The sequence below is a fragment of the Panthera onca genome, chromosome B2, assembly GCF_046562875.1.
Source record: "Panthera onca isolate mPanOnc1 chromosome B2, mPanOnc1 haplotype 2, whole genome shotgun sequence".
In the NCBI taxonomy this organism is placed as follows: domain Eukaryota; kingdom Metazoa; phylum Chordata; class Mammalia; order Carnivora; family Felidae; genus Panthera; species Panthera onca.
This window is the reverse complement of record NC_138343.1, coordinates 52,665,912-52,692,458: the sequence shown is the minus strand read 5'-3', so window position 1 is coordinate 52,692,458 and position 26,547 is coordinate 52,665,912. Positions and strand designations below refer to the sequence as shown.

General features: G+C 36.8%; 1 protein-coding gene across 3 annotated transcripts in view; it reads left to right on the top strand.

Annotated features, from left to right (window-relative positions):
• The first annotated feature begins 9,025 nt into the window (after positions 1 to 9,025).
• Positions 9,026 to 26,547, top strand: part of HMGCLL1 (3-hydroxy-3-methylglutaryl-CoA lyase like 1) — a 191,553-nt gene continuing 174,031 nt past the window's right edge. Inside the window, exon 1 of one of the 3 annotated variants that reach the window (XM_060615783.3) lies at positions 9,026 to 9,874. In XM_060615783.3, coding sequence (XP_060471766.1) covers positions 9,767 to 9,874 — 108 coding nt within the window. In that variant the 5' untranslated portion in view covers positions 9,026 to 9,766. The remainder of the gene's footprint in view (positions 9,875 to 26,547) is intronic. The other 2 variants (XM_078447022.2, XM_078447023.2) reach the window with 2 other exon arrangements.

Sequence of the window (26,547 nt, the reverse complement as noted above, 5' to 3'; positions counted from 1 at the left end):
CTTGGGTTTGAACTCAGCTGTCTTGCTAACTAGCCATGTCATGTTATGCGACTTAGTTAACTTCTCTGTGCTCAAACTGTCTCAATTGTGAGGTAAGAATCAGAGAACCTTTCTCATTAATTAGATAATGTGCATAGCAGAGTACTTACCATAGTTCCTGTCACAGGTAAGGTCACTGCCATCATCATCTAGCATACCAGTCATGTTCAATCAGTGGTGGTTATTGCCTCCCAGGGGGCATTTGGTAGTGCCTGGGGATAATTTTGGTTGTCATGAGTTAGGGGAGGCTACTGGCATCTGCTGAGTTAGAGGCCAGAATTCTGCTAAAATTATTAAAATTCAAAGGACAGCCCCCACGCAAAGAATTAGCAGGCCCAAAATATCAATACTGTTGAGGTTGAGAAATACTGATTTTAAGTTATTCTGTTAAGATGATTTTGTTGGTTTCTTTTTCTTTTTTTACAGGTTTTTTTTTTTTAATGCTCATTTGTTTTGAGGAAGAGAGAGAGAGCAAGAGTGTGCCTGTGAGCTGGAGGGGGAAAGAAAGAGAGGAAGAGAGAGAATCTCTTCACCTTCAGGCTCAACCCTGACAGTACAGAAACTGATGAGGGGCTTGATCTCAGGAACCATGAGACCATGATCTGAGCTGAGATCAAGAGTTGGATGCTTATCTGAATGAGCTTCCAAGCTCCCTTGAAAATGAAGTTTAAAGGTCAAAAAACATTTTCACAGTGTTGCAAATAATGCTGATTAATCCTAACATTAAGTCTATACCTTTAAGCTTTTGTTAAGCAAACTATGAGTTACCAAGAATCAGAAATCTCTATGAATAATATATAACTATGAGAAAAGGAAATGTTTCTGAGGGCATAATAAAATAAACTAACAAGTATGTTTGTACAATATAGAGTGAGAAAGTGAAATAGAAGATACTGGAAAAAAATAATGAGAGCAGGGACTGAGTGGGAAGAAGGGAATCTCCAGAACCTGTTTCCTTGCTCTCCTGCTCACCCCTACCTATCTAGTGGGTTTATAATTTTTTAGCTGATGTCAAACTTTAAATGAGTGAGTGAAAACTTATCCAAACATCGTGTATGAGTTTTGAAAGTTGTCAAAATTAATATTGCATTACACAACAGCTATAGATCATTGCCTTGAAAATTCATATGATTCCATATTGATGCATTTCCATTTGTGAATTTAGAGGAGATTTGAGGCTGGTAAAATGCAGAGCATTGAGTAATGCCACTTATTAATGCACTCTTATGACTTTCTGCCCTTACAATTTTTAACTAAAATATTCTCAGAGTGATGGCATTCCAGTTTGAAAGGGACTCCATTATCCAATCAGTTGTTTTGAATTCTTTAGAGAATTGTACTTCCAAGAGAACACTAGGAAGCTGTTGCCATGGCAACTACTTTTTCCATGATGGAAAAACTTCTGTAAGTGGTAGAGTAGAACTTCATTAGGTCAGGAAAAAAAAATGTGATATGTGGAGAAATATACTAATGAGTATCCCAGGTGACAGAGAAAGAAAAAATGAAAAGTAAAAAATCATTGGAAATTCACAACTCATAATTCCTATTAGATATTTTGATAAGCTTATAGCATGGGCGTGAACTCATGGCTCGAATTACTTACAGAAAGAGTAATATCACCACCACCACTACACACTATTATCAAGATGACCTCCTCTCTACAAATTTTCTTTGAGGACCTAGACCTTAGTCTTAAACCCTCAGTAAGACAGAGCATATATAAATGCTGAAGTTATAAAGAGAATTCTTTAATCTTATGTTGTTCCCATGGACAGTACTTTAAATGTAATCAAGCCTGAAAAGGCTGAAAGTCTTTGTCATCAAGCCTGAAAGTCTTTGAATTTCAGACTTAGGACAAGATTTGTTCCTCCCTACATTGTGGAAATCTCACGGAATGAAGAATCAGAAGACTGAGGTCTAGAATAAACATTTTAACCTTTGCGAACAAAGGTTTCCTTTTCTAGAAAGTATTATAAGGAACAAATGGCTGTATGTGTGTGAATAATGCCTGTTTATCATTTATTCTTGAAAAACATGAGATAAAAAAAAGGTAGAGCAAAGTCTTTGAGATACACAAATTTGAACCCACTAACACTTCCTGTTGGTTTTGGTGTAGTTGTCCAAGGTCTCTGAGCCTCAGTTTCTTCAGCTATTAAATGGAGATGATAATTCAGTCACATAGTTAAAACCTCCAGTGGAGTGCTTCATAGGTCTTGTCACTTAATAAATCCAATCTTTCCTCCCCAGCTTATAAGAACAGGTATGACACACTTTAAAGAAAATCTAAGGCTGTATATAAAAGTCTGACTTGCAAAGTAAATACTTTAAAATTAGCCTCGTTTTAGCACCTCCCGTGGATTTATGTGTTTATGTTCATCTGTGGCAAAACTGAAAAGGATCATTGTACTTGTAATTTCCACCGTGAAATAATCACGAACATAAAAATATCATTAGATCAGGTACTTTTATGAACACTTTTATTTGAAATTATTTCCATGTCTTGATAGTTCTTGGTGGTAATGTAGCCTGTTATCAATTGTTCTTTCTCTTCCTTTCCCTGTTGTTCCCCTTCACGTGATGGGCTTGGTTTGTCCAATCTTCTCAAATATGCCCTCCTTCCGGTGCCTTCTCTTATGTCCCTAACTCAAAATGGAGTGTGCTCTGCCCCTGTGGTTTTCATGTTATCACTTGGCACTCATCAACATCCTGCTTTGTTGTAGATATTTGAGTGGCATGTTTCACTACTAAATTAGAAGTGTTTTTGTGTGAAAGGCTGCTTGTTCATTATTACTCCTCACAGGGTGGTATAGTGCCCTATACTTATTACGCATTTAAATATTCAATACACATTTAAGGAACATGCAAATTATGCTATAAATAATGTTTTTTTAATCTAGATTCTATATTTTAGGATTTAGTGTTTTATAGTCATCTGACTAAAATGCATCTGCTACTATATATATATATATATTAGTATTTATTTATTAGTATATATATTTAAATTTAAATTTTAGTTATCTTTGGATGTCACCACTACAATGTGAGACCTTTAAAGTCAAGAAGGTATGTCTTACATATCTGTTCATATTTATTTTCCCATTAACTATTGAACATCAAAAAAATTTCTTTAGTGAATTAAACTAATGTTCTATAGACGTCATTAAATTTGGGCTTTATAAAGTCTCTCCAACTGGGGCAATGCCATATATATATATGACATATATATATGTCATATATATATATATATTCTTAACAGTGAACTGATTTGATTTGAAAGAGGAGAAGGGATAGAAAGCTAAGATGTATTATTGAGCGCTTGCTATGTGCAAAGCAAAATACCAAGTTCTTTGTATTTGTAATTGATATTGACTTGTTTTCTGATTTAATAGTGCTTTATACAGATTCAAAGAATGATCCTGTCCATGGGTAAGAGTGACTATAGTTTACCTGTTAAGGTCACATTTACTGTAAACCATCAAAATATATTAACTTATTGATAAAACATTTGCCAAATAGAGTCTGAGTTTGTAGGTAATGGAATGGAAAGATGCTTTTAGATGTGTTGCCAAAAATTATGTGCACTGCAGCCATCTAATGAGCTAAAAATAGTTAGTGAATGGTCAATGTTTGTATCTTTTATTTTATAACACAGCTGGCAAATCTAATGTTTTCGGATCCTTCTGAATTAGTGAAAGAAGAAATGGACTCCTACATCTGGAGCAGTGTGGTTTGCAGCTTTGTTCTGATTTCTGTTTCCAGTGCCAGGTATCCATCACCTGGGTGGGGTGTTATTTTGGTAAAATAGATCTCATTACTTACTCTCAAAAGAATGCTCTATTTCAGAACAATGCTATTGTTAATGGAACTTTACTTTTAGGGACCAAATGCCAAGAATGTTTTTAAACATTCTGTTATCCTTCCCATCAATTTAGATCAGCCAGACATAACATATGTGAGAAGTTATCTAAATTTTTCAGTAATAAAACTGAGATGATGAAAGCTTTGCTTCCCCTTAGGTATCATGCAGTATTGGTAACCAAGTTGTTTTCATTCTTTCTTTTTTATTGTTTAAGGCTGGTGCACATTAGTCTTGTGATACTTGCCAAAGTTCTATAGCATCATTGTTTGAGACTCACCATATGTGTCTTTGATCCCTGCCCAGTAGGTACCTTGGCTACATGCCAGTTTGGCACTTATTACTATTACTATTTTGATTTTTTCACTTGCTTCTGATTTTATCCATTCTGTCATCATACAAACCCTTAAAAAGCCATCTTTGGGACCAAAGGGACTCACGAAATGATCTGTTTTAACTGGACCCTTCTCCCCCAAGAACTTGGCACTTGAGAGGATTGATATGGTCAGTCCACGAAGTTTTGGGTCAACTGGTCTCTGGAATACAAACCCCTCCTCATTATGTATTTGAGAGCCTTTGTTTAGGATATAGATAATGCCCAACTATGTAATTTATTGTTGTCATTTTATATGGAGAAGAAGTAGGAAGAAGGATGGGAGGGGTTATAGAAAATATGTGACTTCAGTCTAGTTTTCTTTCTTGTGGATTCATCAAAATATTAGAACTCTACTGTAAGTTTCTCAGTTTCTCCTACTTAAACTTAATATTCTTAGTTCACTTCACCATCTCTTGGATTCTTCCTTTACTTTCCTAGAGGTGATAGGAACCCCAGAATGCATTGAAAAGTATGTGCAAACACAGGAATTATATAAAAAAATTCAAGTTAGAATTCTGATAAACATAGACAACTAAGCTGATTTAAAAAAAAAAATAAATGTTTATTTTTATTTTTTTGAGAGAGAGAGAGAGAGAGAGACAGAGACAGACAGAGTGTGAACAGGGGAGGGGCAGAGAGAGAGGGAGGCACAGAATCCAAAGCAGACTCCAGGCTCTGAGATGTCAGCACAGAGCCCAATGCAGGACTCGAACTCATGAGCCATGAGATCATAACCTTAGCCGAAGTTGGAGGCTGAACCTACTGAGCCACCCAGGCGCCCCATGCTGATTTGAAAGATGCATTTCCTTCCCCTCAAACACTGATATCAAGGACACACCCAGGTACTAAATATTGCCAAAAAGCCCACAAGAGAGTAAAAGTCTGTATAGCCAGAGACTGGTGTTTTTATCACATGGGAATGGGATATCCAATAGCCATCTGAGAAAGGGAGCTAATTGAGCCAAGATCATAAACCATTAGGTCTCCAGAGGCAGTTTCGTGTGTACAAGATGGTGAAGGTTCATCTGTGAGTGTGTGAGTGAGAGATGAAATCCCTGCAAGAAAACTGAAGCCAAATTCCATTGTGCATGGTTTTAAAGATTCATAATATCCTTATGGTACCTCAAGCTAAGATGTTAACGACAACAAAAATAAATCCTAGCGCTGTTAAACCAAACTCATTGGAAATTCCAGCCAAGCCAAAGTGAAGTCATTCTTTAGGGATGTACCAATAACCCATAGAAGATTCCCATGGGGGGGAAACAAAAACAAAAACAGAAACAAAAACAAAAAACAAAAACAAAAACAAAAACCTTTCACCAAGGATAAAACTTATATTAGTAAATTATGAACCACATGAGAAAATACTGTCTATATGAAAACAAACTTTGTTATAAATAGAAACAGAAATTGACAGAAACACAACTATCATGGAAGATGTTGTGTTTTGGAGATTAATTAGACAATAATTTATAGAAACATTCACATGATCATATTCTAGCTACCCATCTCCCGTTCAAAAATAAGTGAAAGGCTGTACTTTATTTTTTAAATTTTTTTAAAAATTTTTTTTAACGTTTATTTATTTTTGAGACAGAGAGAGACAGAGCATGAATGGGGGAGGGTCAGAGAGAGAGGGAGACACAGAATCCGAAGCAGGCTCCAGGCTCTGAGCCATCAGCCCAGAGCCCAATGCGGGGCTCGAACTCACAGAATGCAAGATCGTGACCTGAGTTGAAGTCGGACGCTTAACCGACTGAGCCACCCAGGCGCCCCAAGGCTGTACTTTAGAAGATTATTGAAAAATGCTTTTGATTATAAATGTGTATATGAATATTGCATAGCCATTGTCATCATAGTTTGAAAGAATTTAATTCAATGTTAAATGAAATGGTCAGAATGAAAAGCATAGATGGAAAATATCAATTTATTTTCTAAGATATATTAAAATATTTCTAGCTTTAGAATGTTAGGTGATTTCATTGATATCTTCATGCATCTTTTGTATTTCCCAAAATGTCTACAATATGGAAAAAATATTCAAATGATAATACAGCATAGGAGAGCCCTATAACTTTGAGAATTGCACAAACTTTGATATTTCTGGAGTTAAGAATAAGTTTAGAAAATGGGCAGGAGATGAGACTGTAAAGATAATTCAGAATCTCAAGAAAAATTGAGTGAAGTTTTAATAAACTTCTTTGAGATTTCTATGAGAAATCTCTAAGAATTCTAAGCTTAGAAATACTGATCAGGTATGTACTTTCAAAAACTTCTCAGGCTGTACACTGTAGCTTTTTTAAGGTAAAATAAACCAGAAAACCAGGCTACAGTAATAGTTAAATTTTATTGGGTGCCTACTATGTGCCAGAGACCATGTGTTGATGACTTTATATAGTCTAGCCCATATCATCTTTGCAACAGCTCTCTCAGGTGAGAAACTTTATCATCACCCATCTACATGTAATGAAACAGAGGCTAAAGAACTTGCTGAAGATCACTCAGTTCCTAAGTGGTGGAATCAGTCTCCCATCTCAGATACTCTAAAACCAGTTCTTGGGCTCTCCCTCACTATGCTATAGGTGGTGCCTTTCAAAGAGAAATGTGGCAGAGAGAAGGCAACAGAACAAAAAGAGACAATGGATGGGTCCAAGATATTAATTAACATCTCTGCTTGAGAGATTGGATTTTGAGTAGGAGCTTAAGGAGGGAAGGGAGTTAAGAACAATCCAGGAAAGACAGGTAATTGAAAGTTATATACATGATTTAAAAGTTACTTATATTCCGTAGAGAAAACAGGAAATTCATTTTTTAAATTTGCAATGAATTTTTGTGTCTTCTCATTATTTGAATGTTGAAATGCAATGAAGCAGAAATAGTTTAGTTCTGATGCATAATGAGAGTAGTATAGAGTGCAGATCATGTATGCCACACACTTTGTGATTTTTTTAATGTTTATTTATTTTTTTTTTTATTTTGAGAGAGAGAGAGAGAATGAATGTGTGCACAAGTGCAAGGATGCATGATCAGAGGAGGGGCAGAGAGAGAGAGAGAGGAAGAGAGAGAATCCCAAGCAGGCTCTGTGCTCTGAGGGAGAGCCCAGCTCTGGGGTCGATCCCAGGAACCATGAAATCATGACCTGAGCTGAAATCAAGAGTTGGATGCTTAACCAACTGAGCCATCCAGGTGTCCCACTTTGTGATATTGAACAAATATTTCTTTTACTGCCCTGATGGAACCCACGTTTCTTTACCTGCATATGGGGAGAAAGAGCTACATTGCCTACCACAGTGATTAGCTGTTATCTATTCTCATTTCGTCTAGAGCTTTTTAGATTTGTAATAATAGGGGTACATATTGAGAATTTCATTCTAATAGTAAAAAAGAAAGATGTACAATAAGGTAACTGTTCAAATTTATAAATTTTCCTCATTCATAATTAGCTTTAACGTCAAACTGTACCTTCCAGCAAAAGCCCATCTATTTTCACTCCCTTTCACTTGTGAGATTATACATTCTTAAGATATTTGGTCCTTATTATTGCTAATGATTTTGGTATTTATAGTTTAAATTTTTGATATAGCATTTCCCATATGAAATGCATGATGTTAATCTGTGCCAACAAATATTTTCATATTTATAAGGCTTTTCTGTAAACAAAACAAATGCTATATTACTCTCGTGAACTCATTGGGAAATGACATTTTCTGAAGACCTATCCTATTTAGAAAACTAGTAAGCACTAAAATTTACTTCTTGGTGTTCTTAGTACCAAGGGACATACAATATTTGGCTTATCTCAGAAGTCATATTTTCCAAAAGCTTAGGCTTCACTAATAATTATCAAAACTGTTTCAAGTTTTGAAGGACTGACTCCATTATGAAGGTTACCTTGCTATATTACTATTGTTCAAATTGGTCCTTTAAAAAATTTTCAAATCTTATGTTCCCTGTTATAGTATGACAACAGTGAGAAAAAAATGGTAATAGGCATTGTTGCAACCTAAATGCATTTCAGTTGTGTGGAAAATAATTAACAGTTGAGCTCTGCTAAAAATGACATAGTATCGATTTAGCACTATGAATATATGCCTATAAAATAGTCACTATCCGGTAAATAACAATTGGAATTTTTTTGTGCTTTAGAGAATTAAAGGCATCCAATAATTGCATGAGTTCAGTTTGGCTGCTCAGAGCATGTTCTCCAAGTTAATCTCCTTGGTCAAAGCCGTGGGGTCTAAGATCCCCTCATCCTCTGCCTTTTCCAAGGCTGTTCCAGTAAGGATCTACGTGATACCTCTCCATTCTATGCCTTTTTTGGTCTTTAGTGTTTTATTTCTATTACCAATGGAAATTTTACCATTCTCACAAGTAATAATGATTATGTCCTTATTCTGCGTGTTAAATTCCTTCTAAGTGTGTTTATGCTGTTTCACAAGATAATCTTTGTATCCTTTCATCTGGTAGTGCAACATCAGCCAGCTTCTGATTTCTATTTGCTACAGCAACCAGTCCAGCTGACTGGTGTGCCTGGCCATGCACGCTTGGCTGCACAAGACTGTTCTTGATGAATGTCTAGTCACTCTCAAGCTGCTGAACCCACTCTGAAAAGATTTAGAGTGGGTCCAGGTGATGTAAGTGTGCTTGTGAAAGGAGAGGAGGTAGAGAAATGGTCTGTTCCAGGACCATCTTCCCAATCCCCTCCACACCAAAGAGTACTCCTATTCACTGTCTCAAGGTATTGTCCCAAGGTATTTGTACAGCATAGTCGGTTCGAACGAATTTAGCCTTTAGGGCTTGAATAATTTTGAGCCATGTATCTCTTACTCAATTCTATCTCAGTGCTTAACTTGTAGTGCCAATTTACTGACAGTGTGGTGACCTACCAAGTTATCTGTGATATTTCCCCCAATTTTGTACTTTGTATATTCTCTTCTTTATTACACGGTGTTTTTACTTTGCAGATGCCCTCAAAATATTTTAAAATCGAGCTTACTATCATCAAACAGAAACTCAAATGAGTTCAAGGCTGGAGAAACCCACATTAAGCACGAAAGTCTGCAGCTGGGACTGAGCAAACTCACCGGCACAAAAACGCATGCGCCCTTCCTTTTATTTACACCCTTTCTTTCTCTTAGGATCTGAACCAGGTGAGAAGCCGGTAAGTGGGGCGTGTGCAGACAGCCCCGCACGCTGAGCGCAGTAAGGAAAACGCGCCACACTTGAGGAGCCGTGGGTACAGTTCCTTTTCTTCTCCGGTTGCGAGTGCTGGGGGCGTCCGCCGCAGGTGCCTCCCGAGCTCCCTGCCCCGGGCGCAGCCGCCGCTGCCGTCCGCTCCCCACCCTCTCGGCGCCGCCGCAGTGCGCGGAGCAGGGCTGGTGCTCTCCGCCCGTGGCTCGGAGGGGCGCGCTCCGGGCCAGCGCCGCTCGCTCCGCATCCCTCTCCTCCAGGCTCCTGGAGCACTCCCATCGCCGTCTGCAGTCCCAGGCCCCGCCATGGGGAATGTGCCATCAGCGGTGAAGCACTGCCTCAGCTACCAGCAGCTTCTCCGGGAGCATCTGTGGATCGGGGATTCAGTGGCTGGGGCACTTGACCCTGCGCAGGTACTACCTCGCGGCCCAGGGTGTCCCCACCCTTTTGCACACTGCCAGCTGGTCTCTGTCCCTGTTATGTAGCCACCGCACCCTAGGCCCCTTCCAACAGCGGTTCCGTTTTGTTAGGCCTCACCTCTTAAAAGATTCCCCTTCATCTCTGTGCTGCGAACATGTAGACCCGCCTCTATAGCTCAGATCCAGCAAGATCCCTACCTGTGGCCTTCTCCTGGTCCCCCAAAAGAAACTGTTTCTTTTCTGTTTTTCCCCTTGGAGGGGACCCATTATATAATCTTATCTGCAGGCATTCCTCCAGGGACAGTGCCTTTGTTTTCACTTCCTTTCCTGTACTGTGGAACAAAGAGGACACATTTGTCAAAATTGTGGCAGAAAAAGGAATGAAGCCAACATATAAGGCTAGGATAAAATGGTAGAATGAAATTATCTGTCGTACCAGTAATTATCCCTAATGTGGTACCAGTAGTTATCCCCCAATTTATGCTGGAACACACTTGAATAAGCTTGAAAAAAACATTGTAAATAACAGCAATTTCAAACCAAAATTTATTTCTATGTGATTCCTGAATACCCATTTTGAGACAACAGGCAACTTAATAGTATCCACATGTTTGCAGCCTAATGCATTCTCAAATGGCAGGTAAAAAAGAAATATATATTTGCTTTTCCTTTAAAAGAGTCAAAATGTAAAATTTTGCAAGCAGTGACATTGATCATTGTTTATATGAACGTTAAACCATGGACAAAGGAAGGAATAGTATAAAGGTTTAGCTCTTTTTTGTTTTGCTGAATGCAAAATGTTTATTCTTGTAAACAAAATAATAACTTGTGTTAATTATTTTAGTAGGTAAACATTTTACTATGTGGCTTTAAATCAACTATTCTAATACTGGGTATCCCTTTTCCTGTAGTTTTACATTTAGTGTATTCTCCATTTAGTGTATCCTTATGTGAAATTGTAATCTTGTTTCTACAAATCAGAATTCAGCATTTGTGGATTCCTTCAAAATCAATCAGAAGATACATTGCTTCTGATTACTTAAAAGATGGCCATGGTCATCTGGTTCAAAGCCTGTTGCTGAGAATTCACAAAAGAGAAAGTTATTCTTGTATGTTTACATGTCTATTTAATTTTTTTGCATTCTAATTCGATTTTTATTGTAACTGTTAACTTTCATATTCAGTCTGTTATATAATAAGGAATCCTTAATTTTTATTCCCTAACTCTGAGACTTTACATGACTTTTGTTGCTGTGTTAACATTGTATTTCTCTCCCTTACGTTCTAATTCTGTGGGGGCAATGATGGAGGCTAGGCTGCTACCTGCGCATGTCTACTTTGCCCTGTTAATATGTGGAAGCAGGTAATTGAAAATGACTAGCAGTATGAGAAACAGCTATATGTTCTCTAAATACTGCCCTTTTATCCCCTGACTGCTTTGCCTGGGAAACTCCTATTCATTTTTCAAACACAGCTTAAATGTCACTTCCTTTGACCAACTCTTTGCCCTGTCTACAGTTGAAGCCCCATTTCTGTGCTCTCATGGCACTTTATGTATAATTATGTTTTAGTCCCAATCTTGTTGAATTGTAATTTTTAAATCTTATTTGAACTCACAGCACCATTGACACCTGGTACCTGACACCTGACACTTCACTCATTGCAATTGATCTCCTCCCTTGGCATCTGTTTAACAACACCTGTAACTGCTTTAAGGCCTACCTCTGTGGTTCCTAAATCTGGAACCAGCCTGACTTAGTGGCCTCTACCAGTCTGGGAAATCATCAGTTCCTCATGACTTCTTACCACACTCACAGTTTCAGTTACTATTTATATTGTGTGTGTGTGTGTGTGTGTGTGTGTGTGTGTGTGTGTGTGTGTGTATACAGTGTATTTATTTATCCAGATTTATTTTCCCATCTCCCTCTTAGACTCCAGTCCTCACGTTCAACTGCTCATTTGACATCATCATTTTCAAATTGGAAAAGCAATTCAGACTCAGCATTTCCAAAACTAGATTTGTGTTCTCCCTCCCTAATCTCCAGAACTTCTCCAGTATTTCCTAAGAACCCCATCACAGTTCATTCCTTTCTATAAACCACAAACCAAGAGCTCTTTATTTTCATTTCCTACATCCAAAGTATCACTAAGTCCTGCAATTTTACATCTTGACTTTCTCTCAAATCCATCTATATTTTTCCAACTTTACTGCTGCTACCAATTTTAAAATGGCATTATCTCTCGTGGACTATTAACAAGTGAGGTTTCTTCAATCCACTGTTTGTATGGCTAGTTGGGAGACTTTCTCTACTTCAAATAGAATCCTGCTGTTCCCCAATTTTACAGCCTTCTATGAATGTCCATTACTATTAGGAATGAATACCACAACTTTTAAAGTGTCTCTGAAGCTTCAAATGGTATTTTCTTTGCATCTCTCTGCAACACCATCTAGAGGTATCCTTTTGTTCTTGCCACAGTGGCCTTCTGTGAATTCTTAATAATGTTTCTTCTGGAACCACGATCTTTGATCGTTCTCTCTTCTGCTGGGAAGATTCTTTTCAGCGAATTAACTTCTCTTCACCCTTCAGATCTTCACTCAAATATTGTGTTCCCATGAAATCTTGCCAAGACCCTTAAGATAGGCAACCCTTGCTATCCTATATTGCTTAGTGCACAATTCATCATATATAATATGAATTATATATTTATTTCTGTGATTATTTGATGTTTAGTTCCCTACCAGATTCAAAGCATCATAAAAGTAAGGGAAACATATACCATTCTCAGCAAGTAACAGAATGTCTGGTTAGTTTTTAATGGCCAGTAAATACTTCTTGAATGAACAAATGAATGGATGTTTTTCTTATGCTTATGCGGACCATGAAATACTTGTTAGCACTTGCCAGATCAATGATGGATACATCACAGTTCAATGATAAATATTAGTTAAATGAATGCTAATGTTAGGAGAATGAATACTTGGTGTCAATACAGTTTGGTCTTAGTGATAGAAGATGGATATTACTCTGTTTGGGTCTTACCTCTTCATCTCGTAGAGGCTACTCAGGTTTGATGGGGAGGAGATTTGAAAATGGATTCTGGGGTTTGTGCAGAGACAGCAGAATGCTTAATCATTTGTTCACCATAAAATCTGGCAGAGAGAATGATGAGCAGGTCCCCTGTGATTTGAAACAATTTGGTAACAGTTGGGACACATAGAATGTTGTATTTTGAAAGAATCCTGGCTAGGCAATCAATAGAAGATTGGAAACATAGATCTTTTTCTGCTACCAAGTCATTCTGTGATTTTGTGTAGGCGATATCCTGGCTAGATCTTAAAATTTCCATTTACACATGAGTGGTAATAATGTATCCCTGATACATTATTAGGATTAAAAATAAATATTGAGTGTGTGTATGTGTAAGTATACATACATTGGAAGTTTCACAATTTATTATCAAATACAAAATGGGTCATTGTAAATGAAAGGCTTACTGTACCACAGCTCCACTAATTAAATTCTTTGAGTTTCTAATACTTTGCTAATGGCGCTGGTTTTACAGAAGACTGTCAATAGACGAGGCTGTTAAAATAGATCATTCTATGGTTCAAGGTATCTCTTAAGGCCTGTTTGATTTCCTATGTGTGTCTCTTAAAATGGGTATGAAGCAACTGGCTTAATTGGTATGTTTCAAGGTTTTGATTCAATGTGATCAAATCAAATGTAACCTGGGAAAGCAATTCCTTTTTGGTTTCCAAGTGCTACATAAGCAGTATCTAAATTTCTTCTTATATTATTTTTTTTGAAAGTTTATTTGAGAGAGAGAGAGAGAGTCAGAGAGTCGGGCGTGGTGGGGCAGAGAGAGAGGGAGGGAGAGAGAATCCCAAGAAGCTCTGCAATGTCAGTGCAGAGCCCGATGCAGGGCTCGAACTCCCAAAGGGTGAGATCATGACCTGCGCTGAAGTCAGACCCTTAACACTGAGCCACCCAGGTGCCTCAGTTTCTTCATATGTTAATAACCCATGTGACAATAAAATTCTGAACAATCTAAATTCTAATTCAAATGATTTTAAATGTATTAGATGCATAAAAGCAAAATTGTAGATTATGTGACATTAACTTTATAGTTATTGTACATCATATCCTGATTCCTTTAAGTTACATTGGCTCTCTGCAAAAATTGTGATTCAAAGAAAGGATTTGGTGTTCAAATTTCTCTAGAATTTTAAACTGAATATATTTCTGCTTAAATTTAATCAGAGGATAATGTGACTGCATGCTTTTTAGTTTGCATCTATGCAGTTGGTAGCACATTTACTAAATATCTTAGGACTAGGGAGGAATTTTCAGAAGAGAAAAAAATACCATTTCAATTTTTTTTCTTTTATTTGTCTCAAGTGTTTTTTCCCTCTTTTTTCCCTTCCATTTTGACTCCTTCCCCCTTTTTCTCCTCTTATAGCTTCTTTTGAAATGACCTATTATTATTAATTTTCCCCCTCCAATAGCTTGTTAATTATATACTGTTTTTACTATACTCTTAGCTGCTATCTATAAGATACCAACACACATCCTGGGATTATTAAATTTTTTTTTATGTTTATTTTTGAGAGAGAGGGAGAGACAGAGCGTGAGCAGGGGAGGGGCAGAGAGAGAGAGGGAGACACAGAGTCCGAAGCAGGCTCCAGGCTCTGAGCTTTCAGCACAGAGCCCAATGTGGGGCTTGAACCCACAAACGGTGAGATCATGACCTGAGCTAAGGTCGTATGCTCAGCCGACTGAGCCACCCAGGTGCCCCAATACAGTATTATTAACTATAGTTGCTATGCTTACATTAGATTCACAGAACTTACTTATAGATGGATATTTGTATAGAGTAACAACTTAAAGTTCAAAAAGAAAAAAAAAGGAATAAATAGATGATTGGATGCTTCAGGAAAAAATCATACTTTATGGAAAAATAGACTATTCCAATGGTTTTCACTATAAATAAAAATTATGAAAGATTTTATTTTTGAAACAGAGACAGAGCATGAACGGGGGAGGGTCAGAGAGAGAGGGAGACACAGAATCTGAAGCAGGCTCCAGGCTCTGTGCTGTCAGCACAGAGCCTGACATGGGGCTCGAACTCACAGACCGTGAGATCATGACCTGAGCTGAAGTCGGCCACTTAACTGACTGAGCCACCCAGGCGCCCCTGAAAGATTTTAAAAGAAGAAAATTATGCTCAACTTAAGTATCTGGCTTTAGAGAAACAATATACTACTTACTTATGTGTGACATAGTTCAGTAAAATTTTTGAATAAATCAATGAATGATTATATGGATAATCCCTTTATAATATTTTGTCTCTATTGATATGTTTATCTCAAATCTTTGATTTTATGGGCGTGAGGTTTGTAAACATATTTTTGTCATGAACCTTTTCTTTTTAATCCTTTGCATTGCATTATTTCTGTTTCATTCTTTTTGTCAATTCTTAAGCCTTTCTGGAAATCCATGTATTTTATTAGTTCATTTGAAAAGTATTTTGTAGGTTTGTTGATCCTCTTGTGTACATGTATATGTTTGTATCTTTGTGCATATGTATGATGTGCCAAAAACTAATTTCTATTTCTTGAAAAAAAAAGTCTACTTCTGTGTTTTTGAATTAACATTTTCATTTTCCTTATTTGAATGTTTAGCTCATGTAATGTTAGTCTTTTTCAAAACATGTGAAGTGTCTTAAGGCACTCTCATTTCTCTATCATTTTGCTTTAAATGTCTCTTATAAGCTGCTTACCTGATAGTCTGTACCTTTCAGTAACTGACTTTCTGTGACTGTTGATGTGTTTATCCTGTCTGCCACGTCTGCCAGCCTCACCACTTTATAGTTTTTATCTCTGAGGCTGTTTATACTTTTTAGTATTATTACTTGATATTTAAATCAGTATGATTGTTTGGAACAAAATATGTACTTCACAGAGTGAACTCATTCATCTTTAGCAAAAGTCTGTTTCATTATTACACCATGGCTCCTTGCATAGCACGTTACCAGGTATATGGCCATTCTCAAGACTGTTTTTGTTAACATAAGATCTCTGACAGGTAGGTGAAAGTAGAGTCCAAAGACTTTACTCATGGACACAACAAAATTAGAAAGTTGAAAATACACATATTTGTGATCAGAAGCTTATAAAGTGAACAGTCACAAGCAGTGACGAGCCCTTTGTATGGCCATGCGATTTAATGGCTCAGATGAAGTTAACTGAGTAAATTTCAGTGGAAGTCGAATAGTGGATGGCAGGTTCACCAGGACCTTGAACACACTGCAGAACAATCTCAAAATGTGGGGATAAGGGAACAGTAGAAAACTAAGTTCTCCTGGCTTTGGTAGATAAGGGATACAAGTCTTCAAACAGAGATGAAGGACAGTATAGCCAAATCACATGGATCTCAAAGGAGCAGGAGTTTTTATATGAGTAAAAAAGTGCAACAATTTTCAGGAAGTAATAGAAACCAAAGATGCCATCCATACTTTTGGTCACTAGCAAGGTGTAGGAAACTAAGCAGTCTCTATGTGAGAGGGTTCTAGGTCTGATGCTTTCCACACTAGTGATCAAGTCTTCTTTTGAGGCCATAAGATGATGGGAATGTTCAGTTCAGAGGTTATGATTATAGTGGAGTTTGTTATTACAGAGCTGTTTCCAGATGGAAAACTTAGGAGTCTTGAGTCTTCACATAACGAGAAAGGCAGAGAACTATGTGGGGTTCTATAGAAGAAGTAGATGATTGTTGGGAATAATTTTTTGGGGAATGACCCAAGAAACAGTATTGTAAAATAAAGTGGGTCATCACGTGTTTGATCCTCAACAGTCTTGATGGATGTGGTTCTCTTTGGGTATCTTGGCATCCGTCAGGACCTGGATTTATTGCATTTTGAGAGAGTCCTCATCTCTTGAGCATGGAGACTGCACATCTTGGAGTCCCCTTTAGTTTGAATTGACTTACATGTGGTTTTGAAAAAAAAAACAAAAACAAAAACCTTTTTGTTAAGGTTGTTCACATGTTGATTCCTGAAGGGAAATGCCTGGCTGGTGAATGAATGCTGAGATCAAGAACAGAAACCCTGATGGTTGTGGCTTGGTCTCTGTACCATTGGAAAGGATGCTCCTATGGATACTTCATTCCATACATCCCACATCTGAGATGCAGCTTTTATATATATTTCTCATATTTTTTTAATTAAGATACAATATTTTGTATGAGTTCTGTATTCAGAACGCTTTTTAAGTTATATACTACTGTGGAGTATTCAATATGTACTAGGTACTAACTGCTTTGCGTACAATAACTCCTTTAATCCTTCCAACAATCCATTTTATGAACTGAATCATTAGGATGCAGAAGGGTAAAATAAGTTGTTCGTGGTCCACAACTAGTGAATAGCAGAGCTGGGAATTGAATTCAGGCAGCTGTGGTTGCATAGCCCCTGATTTTTCCTCCTATATCAGTGTTTCCTAAACTTTTCTGGTGATAGGAGTCACCTGAGGTGTTTATCAAATGTCCCAGAAATTCTGATTCCGTAGCTCTGAGGTGGAGCCACACCATCACTGTTTTTACATTCTTTTGTTGTTATTGTTGATGTTGGTTTATTTTTGCAAATACTGTGGCTGGGTGAGGCTGCCACCGCTGTATCCCTGCATCTGCTTTCAGAGGGTCTGCTGTCATATCATGTTTTCTCTGGTCTATCTTTCCAGAGCTCCTGGCTCCTGTCCATGAAAGACTCCTATGAGTTTCAACTTCCCTTCTGCCCTCTTTGAGGTTGAGACTAGAGTTCTGCCTGGAATAGAATTGCATTGGATACAAAAGGAAAAACAACTTGGTTTCCAATAAATTTCCTGTTCCCTTCAATCTCCAATACTTTCTGTCCTTGGATTTCTGTTGGCTCCTGTATTTCTTGCTTTCTCTTATTCCAGCTGGCTTTCACATCCTTCCCTCCCCCCACTCTGTGTTCTTGTTTTTTTCATTAGCTGTGAGCTCCTCCAAGTCTTCTGGCTTTCTTTATGCTTATTCACTCTGTGCTGTAACTTTCCCTGACCCTTTCTTCTCTCCTTGACCATCCCTTTCCAAGTTTAGCTTTTATTTTTGTTTCTTTTTAGTTTTCCTAATCAACTAAGGGGCTAGACTGTGCAGCACTGTAACTTTATGGGTCACTTTCATGTAGCAGATCATATTAAAGGAGATAAAGCAAAGTCATATATTTGGGGAATATTGTTTTTAACAGTAATTCTGATTTGAAAGTGATCGTCCAGCCTGCTTAAAGCCCTAATAATAAAAGCAACATGCAGAATTCTGGTTTCCTCCCGCAGGTCTCTCTATTGTTAGTCTAAGTGGGAGATGCAGATTGGCTTCTGCACAGGTGAGCAGACTTTATTCTCTGGAAGTATTTTGTTGGGTCAAGGCTACATTTAAAAGTTAAGGACATAGAAATGGCTTAAGCACGATGTGCACTCTTTATTTGTCTATGTCGCTGCCTTGGGCGTCCAGATTATCTTACTGTGCTGATGGATATAAATATGTATTTTAAATTCTTGATGGACAATTACATGGGGATGTTTTAATGAGATCACCTAGGACGTTTCTGAACATTGGCATATTTTGAACAATATAGAACCTAGTAGTAATTAGCAGTAAGAAGGAGCTGTCTTTAAATTACCAGAAATTTGCTATCTTCCCCTTTGGATGATATTTTCTGAGTAATCAGAATTCATTCCTCAGTGAACACTCAGGTGTTGTTGCATTTATTCCACATCTGCCCATGTTGATGGGGACATTTTTGTATTTTCTTCAGAAAATAATACTGGCTGGCATATCCTGTTCCCAAAACATTCATTCTAAAATCAGACTTTATATAAAGAGACTTTTGTCTCTTTATATAAAGATAACTTAGAACATTATTCAAGTTTATAGATGTTGATATTTTTAAACCTTTTTCGTATAGTTTATAGGAAAGCCTAGTAATAATGTAATGGAAAGCCCACTAGTAGAAAGGCTCTCTGAAAAATATAAAGTATAAACAAAACTATTGTTTCTACACAGTGATGAAGGGACCAGAGCTGTGAGTTCTGAACATGATTTTGATGAGAGAAGCCGGTATTTCCTTCCCTGATTCAGAGAGAGGAAGGGCTGTGCTCTGGCTCTCTGATGCTGGCAAGGCGGTAAGGACCATGGTGGGCAGGAAGGGGAAGTAGAACCACTAGAGCTTCTGTCCCAAGGGCACTATTCAGGCCACATTTTCATTTTTCATTGCTGTCTTCTTCTGAAAGCTCATTTCTTCCTCCTGCTTTTTATTTGAATCACTCTTTTTCCTGCATTCCTTTCTTACAACTCAGTTAAAAACACAAGCCTGTAAATATGTTCTAATGCAGCACAGGGGGAGTCAGTGATGATGATAATAGTCTTTGTGTTGGAGGTAGATGGAAGGTCAAATGGGATTCGGATAGATGGAAGAACTTCCTGGTCAGAATAAGATGGTTGAAAATATACTGGCAGAATTAATATCATTAATTCATGGAGAGTTATTCATTAAGGTATGAATAGTGATGTGTGTGAATGTATACATATCAACCTGTATCTGTACCATCTATCTTATCTATTGTCTCTTATAGGAAAAAAATAATTGACAGGCCCCTAATCTTGAAAATTTACTTATTAGTTTTTTTTTTTTTTTTCATGTTTGATTTGAAAATGGATGCTCACCTTTGCAAGTGGTGACTCTTTTGAGTGTTTGGCTTGTGTCTCTTGCCTCTCTTTCTGCCAGACCCAATTTCTGTATAGTACTTAGTGGACTCATGTTTGTTTTCCTCATTGAAGTAGAGTTCCCTACCAAATATGTTTGAAATGATTAAAATATCGAGGCATTAAACATGTAATATTTTTTTAGTGCTAGAGTGAGATCTTCTCAAGAGATGAAGCTATGTTTTATTTACCTTTCTGTTATTCAGGAGATCTAAATACTCAGATCCTTTAAAAATGTCTATAGACCAAAATAGTTTCTATATGTTAAATACAGCAAATATCCATAATACAAACTTCAGCTGCTTTCAGCCAAATTAACTGACCTTCTGATGGGCAAGAGTATGTGTTTAATTATATAAAAGATGTTATTTTTGCAGACTAGAATTAGTAGTTTTAGTTCTGTATTTTCCATATTGGACTATAATGTGTATTTTTAAATCCAGGTGCTAAATTTGGAAGTTTTGAAAAACCTGTGTTTTCTCTCCTATCACTGTGAAGGTCAGAGAAAGTAGAATCTAGCTTTTCATTTACTTTCCATATCTGTTTTTACTGAGTTAATTCACACGGTGTACAATATGAATCTTCTCAGGATTCCATTTTATGGGAAAAGGAGTAGAAACATTGAGGGGTATAATGATACCCTTAGGGTGAAGCAGCTTCTCTATTGCAGTGTCTAAGCCATGGTCTCTGGTTTTGGATTCAGTGTTTGGGCTGAATATCCCACTGATAGTAAGCGCATCAAATGTCACCTTAGGCTCGTTAACTTTCCAAGTCACGCTTCCTTGGATTTGTGAAGTACGGAAATGCAGATGGCAGGAAACTTCGACTACATAAAAACGCCTTTAATATAAGTTTCACTCTATGAAATCAGCATTTCATAAAGTCTTTTTGGTGAACTTTATTAACAAGCAAAGGGGTCTAGGAAGCTTGGCAAAAAAGGAGGCAGGAAACCCCAAAGAGAACATGTCTGTCAGACGTCTTTCCTTCTGGGGCTTCCTTCCAAATGTTTTTGGATCTTGAAGGAAGTGGAGTGGCTCTCTGCCACCACTTTCATACATCTGTAACCCACTGAGTGTACAGAGTCTGGCATTCACTTTTTAAATTCTTTCCTCAATCTGTATTTATTTCACTGTGAAATAGAAGCTGATCACATAGGTTAATGTTGAAGTCAAAATATGAATCTTATTTTACTTAGACACAATTTCTACTTTCTGAGAATTTTGATTTAAGGACTGAGAATTCTCAGATTTTTAAAACTGCCTATGGCATAGTTCAAACCTTACATTTTATAGAAAGCTGTGGACCTGGTCAAACATAAAAGCTTAGGGCAATTTGGAGTTCTGTTTGCCTAGGTTTTAGGGCTGTGTTTAAAAGAAATTTGCAAGACCTGTGGAGAAACAGATGTAGTTATTCAGACTTTCACTCATGAATGTCTGCTATCACTTAGTCCCCGTTCCCTTATGACAAGATTTTAATATTTAATATAATTCTGCTAAATGTATGCTCTAGAAAATATTGAAAGAAAAACTTGAGCTAAAGGAAATGGAACATAAGCCTGTGTAAATATTCATCTCTAGAGAGCTAGATCTCTTAAGTATCTATTTGCTTTTTGAAGAATATATACAGATACTGACCTTTTGGGGAGAAAAAAATAGTGATAACTTGTTAAATAGAATGCCAATCATTTCCCTTAATCAAAAAGTATGATTTAGGGTCAATAGTATTTTAGCATACCTGCTCTAGATTTGCAACTAACTTATTGAATGGAACAAATGGAAGAACACATGAGCTATAAAGTGCTGCATTAACTGTTAATAGAGTATTATTGACAAGAGTTTGGGAATTTACACAACAATAATAATAGCAACCATTCCTACCACATACAGAATTTATGCCAATGACTTTGCTAAAGGCTTTACTTAACTTCTGAACTCATATTTGCATGAAGAAGATCCTGTTTTGCTTACTTTTAATGTGAGGAAAGGGAGGCTCATAGAGTTAATAAAAATCTCTGCGGGTCACATAACTCGTAGCAGCACTGGACTTGAACCTGTAACAGGTTCCAAAGCCAGAGTTACTTATGCTACATCATGCCAGTGTATTAAGACCAGTATTAAGCATATTAAGACCAGTAGGAACTTGAATTACAAGAAAATTATTTTGTACTCATTTACTGTAACTTCTTTTTGTTTAACAGACTAGGTAATGTTCTAGATGAATTATTTACTTTAAGGAAGGAAACTGCACTTGGTTACAAATGACTTAGGATGATATAGCTTACCCTGCCTTATTCATTTTGAGACCCAATTTTGAAAATCTGAGGTAGATGAATGTGAATGAATCACTGTTATTTTAGGGAGAAGTTATTCAGACTCTTTAAAATGATGCCACTGTTCTTTGTTAAACTTTGACAACCCTCTTTCACTCTGTACCTCACAGCAGACCTTCTTTTACCTCTGTACTTGGGTAAATGGTATTATAGGATATTTCTGAGAAATAGATCCTTTCTTAGTTTCTTAATAAGTGCCTTAAACTTGGGACAGGTACAGTTGACTTAAAGTCCTACCAAAAAGGTCAGATTTATACAAAAGGCATTGTATACATACCAAATATTATGTATGCAGACCTCACACACCTATTGAAAATTTCTGAGTAAGTTCTGTTGGAAAAAAAAAATCTATTTCCTTCAACCATTGGCGTCTTTATTCTTTGTTCTAAGTGGTCATCTAAACCACAGTGTGTAGAGTAAAACCACACTATAATACAATAAGTGAAATTAAAAAAAAAAACAAAAAACTCAATCCCCTAATATGCGCTAAAGTGCTATTGTGAGGTTAATAAAAGCTTTATTAATAAGACCTGGGTTGTTGGAAGCATGGGAAACAAGAATTTTCTATTGGACACAAACAAATACAAATGTAAAGATAATGAAACAAATTGTATATAACTGATCACAGAATAAAAAAGATAATGGGGTGATAAAAAAAATAATGACAACGCAGTTGTAGCTCTACAATGTGTCCCTAAGAGAACTTCAGTATACTTCCATTTGAGAAATGAAGAGCTCAGGAACCAGTCATGTTGTGACTGGACATTTGAGTTGAATTTACACCGTTAAAGATTGCACTTGTTTCAAGTGGCTTTTCTGTCCTCAATTTCTGCTCAGCAATTCTAAAACCCATGCTGAAGTGCAGAACGTGGGGTGGCCTGTGTCTGTATTTCCTCATTTCTTCTTGCCACTGGGCGGACTTGGCTCCTTGGGAACATTGAGCTGTGATGCTGCGCCATCCACTTCTGAGGAAGCCATAAGCCCTATGAGTTTTGATGCCACTTGTTCTTTTACTAAAAAAGAAAAGCGAGAGAAGACCAGGAGCTTCTTTTTCACCTGTTGGAAAAGGAAAATAAAAATGATTCTTGTCATACATTTTGTAGGAAGTCCTGGTCAGCTAGTTTTGATGAAGCCACAGGTAAACCTTGGTATCAGATGAATTAATTACTCAAGCTACATGTAATAACTTTCTTCTGTTTTCTGATTCATAATGTAGTTGGAGACCTAATCTGTTAAACCAACATGGATAGTAGAAAGTGAATGCCAAGAACTCTTTTAGAGAGTCTGGAATAATTAAAATGCTCTGGGACATGCTAGAATATAGATATGTCATTAATTCCCAGGAAGGAAACACCGTGTGCAAAATTAAATTTGTGCCTAATCTTTAATGAACTACACAATTCTCATATACTATAAAAACTACAAAAGCTGGAAATCAGAAAAACTGATCCTATTGTTAGATAGTTTTGATATTTGTATTTCAGTTGTGGCAGGGTATAATTAAATTTGGTCTATGGGGTGTGTGTTTTATTTTTCACATTTTGGCTTTAACATCCCCATCAACACATAAAATACTTTATTAGAACCCTAGTTTATAATTTGTTCATTGTAATTAGCTAAACATTTGAATGTTTTCCAAGTATCAATACACTTTAGTTGCTCTAATTTTCATGAAGACAAACATAGCTCATGAGCTTGTTCCTGTGAATAGGTTTATCAATCATGGGCTTGTATACCTACTCACTGAAAATCATCCCATCCATGTCCAAACGTGTTTGCGAGTGTATGAATGTACGTCCCCATGTATGTAGGTTTAAGGCTATGGATGTATGTAAGTTCATATTTATTAATATTGGGTAAATTGTGGTATATCAAAACTTTGATTTTTTTTTTTTTTTGAATTAGAACACTCTAGGGAGGATGGAAATGATGAGCTGGGCAAAGAGAATTAAGGACCAATTAAGAATATTGTATTTGAGATTGATATAAGAAGAACTGGGAGAAGCCACTTAAAAAGTGGGCATCTGGGAGAAGGCGTCAAATAGGATAGAATCTCCTATAGTGTCTGCTTGTTTACCCTGCCTACCTTGTAGTTGATTTCTTGGCTTATTCTACTGATATGTTTGAGTATCCTTGAGATTTCAGGATATTATTTGAAACTTTGAAATGACTACCATAAGTTATTGCATCTGTTGTATCACTTTGGACAGTAGGACATACTCTTGCTACATCAACCTGTGTAAATCAGGCCATTGATGTTCCAACTGTTTCCCTCCACGAAGACTAAAAAGATGCCCTAGAGGGCAGATGGCCTGGTGGTGGGGGGCAGCAAATCCTGAGGTCTTTCCTGAACAACTTTCTCCCATTCTCTCAAGCTGTTCAGCATAAAAATGACTGTGTGTGCATGTGTGTGTTTCTTTTAGTGTGCTCTAATATACATAGATGCTATCATCATTGGTATTTTTAAATATCACTGAAAATTTTAAAGACAGGTAGAAAAATGTTTAAATATCTTGCACACTTTATAAAGAGAATTTATAGAATTGTTTGAGATTGTGGTGTTATGGTTTAAAATTTCATATATTACTCTGTCATATTCTGAAAAGACCGATTTGTAATGGTCCAGATGAGGGAAGATAAAGCATTTCCACTTAGACATTAAATAATGGTATTTGAAAGGAAGGGGTTAAGAAAGTGCTATTCAAACTATGGGGTTAGAATGGATATTAGTATACAGATTGTGATTTTAATTTTTATCATTTTTATATTGGTAGAGGGATTTTATGGATTTTGTAGTTGATGGTGATGGGCTCTTAAGCATAATCATACAGATTTTCTTTTAAGTTGTCTTAAACTAGACCCATGGCTCTCAACTTGTGGTCCTTGGATCAATAGCATCACCATTATCTGTGAACTGGTTAGAAAGGCAAATTCATGGACCCAACCTGACCTAATGAATCATGATCTCTGGAGATGGTCCCAAGAAACTGTCTTTAATAAGCTCCACAGGGGATTCACATGCACGTTAAAATTTGAGAAATACTGATGTAAAGGAATTGCCCATAACTAAAGGCCATTATGATCTATACAGGAAACAGCTGGAATGAGGAGGCTTGAAGTTTGTCTCAGTCTTCTAGGGACCTTATTTCTAAAAAAGAATCTACATTAAGATTGTAAAACAAGAAAGATCAAAGTCTTAAAAATTGTTTTCTAAGAATACAGTTTAATTATATGCAAGTTTATTAATATGAGAGTTGTGATGAATAACTTTAACAAAAATTGAATGCTATCAGTTTAGAATAAGCAGTTTGCTGGGGTATTTGCTTCCTGAATAAATTGAATAAATAATGCTGCTAAAGTGAACTATTTACGTACAGAATAAAATTAAACTTTATTGAGCAACCTGATAAATTTTGTTAGAGATTAGGTTTTTAAATAGAAGCTTAGTTTGCTTAGCTAGGGGGCATAAAGACTAATTAGTCATTGCATGTAACCTGTTTGTTAATTGTTCCTCTGAGGGGAAATTGAAAATCAGCCACCATGGTTTATTTTTTAATGGAAAGTGAAAAAAAGAGAACATTGATTTATTGCCTAAAATGGCTGATAAAGTTTGCATCCAACTTTAGCAGAACTGTGCAATTTTTTTTCTTTGTTGTTTCAGACTGCAGATGTTAGCTGTTTTTGTGAGGAAATAATGGTGTTAGCTATGAGTTTTCTTGGAAAGAAAGAGCTTAAAAGCTTTAGAGTCCTGGAATCACAGTCTGCACAGCCAGATGAACATGGATGGAATGTTAGGTGAAGCCTTTGGGGAGTCATTCCACAGCAGCATCTGGAAGGAAACAATAAGTGACTGGAGGGTTTACTTTTCAGGCAAATGATTAAGGAGTGATTAAATGAAGGTGTTAGGATGTGAGGGCGGGAAGGAAGCACTGAAGGTGTATATATAATATGGAACAGAGGGATTATGGAGAAGTCTTAACAGAATGAACCGTAGATCACAGCTGAAATTATAAAAAGCTGGAATTGGAATTTGGACAGAATAGCTTATAGGTATCACATGAAACAGAACATGAAATTCACATAATACAGAACATACTGGAACATAATTTTTTTTTGAAATAGCAAGGGACAGTGATGATGTCTAGCTATTCAGAGCCACTGGAAATCATTTCTTAGAGTTGGAAAGACATCCTGCATTACACCTTTATAGTCTTACTCTGATTATATTGGCCCTACTTTAAAGTCCTAAGAAAGCTCTGGGATTTGTAAATAGAAATCCAAGTCTTTGATCAAGTGAGCGGTTTTGCTTTAGCAGTTTGATACTACCTTGTTCATAATACAGAATGACAGTCTTACTTTACATTGCTTTCTATAGATTTTTTTTTTTACTCTTCTTGTAAATGAGCATATCTTCCTGTCCATTTCTCTTCCTTACTATTTCCACTCCAAACTGTGGATGAATGAATGAATTGTTGAACAGAGGAAGAAAGGAATATATAAAGCTATGTTTAGGTGTGCAGGGGTTGGAAAAATCCCCCTGCCCTGGTTCTTTTGGCGAG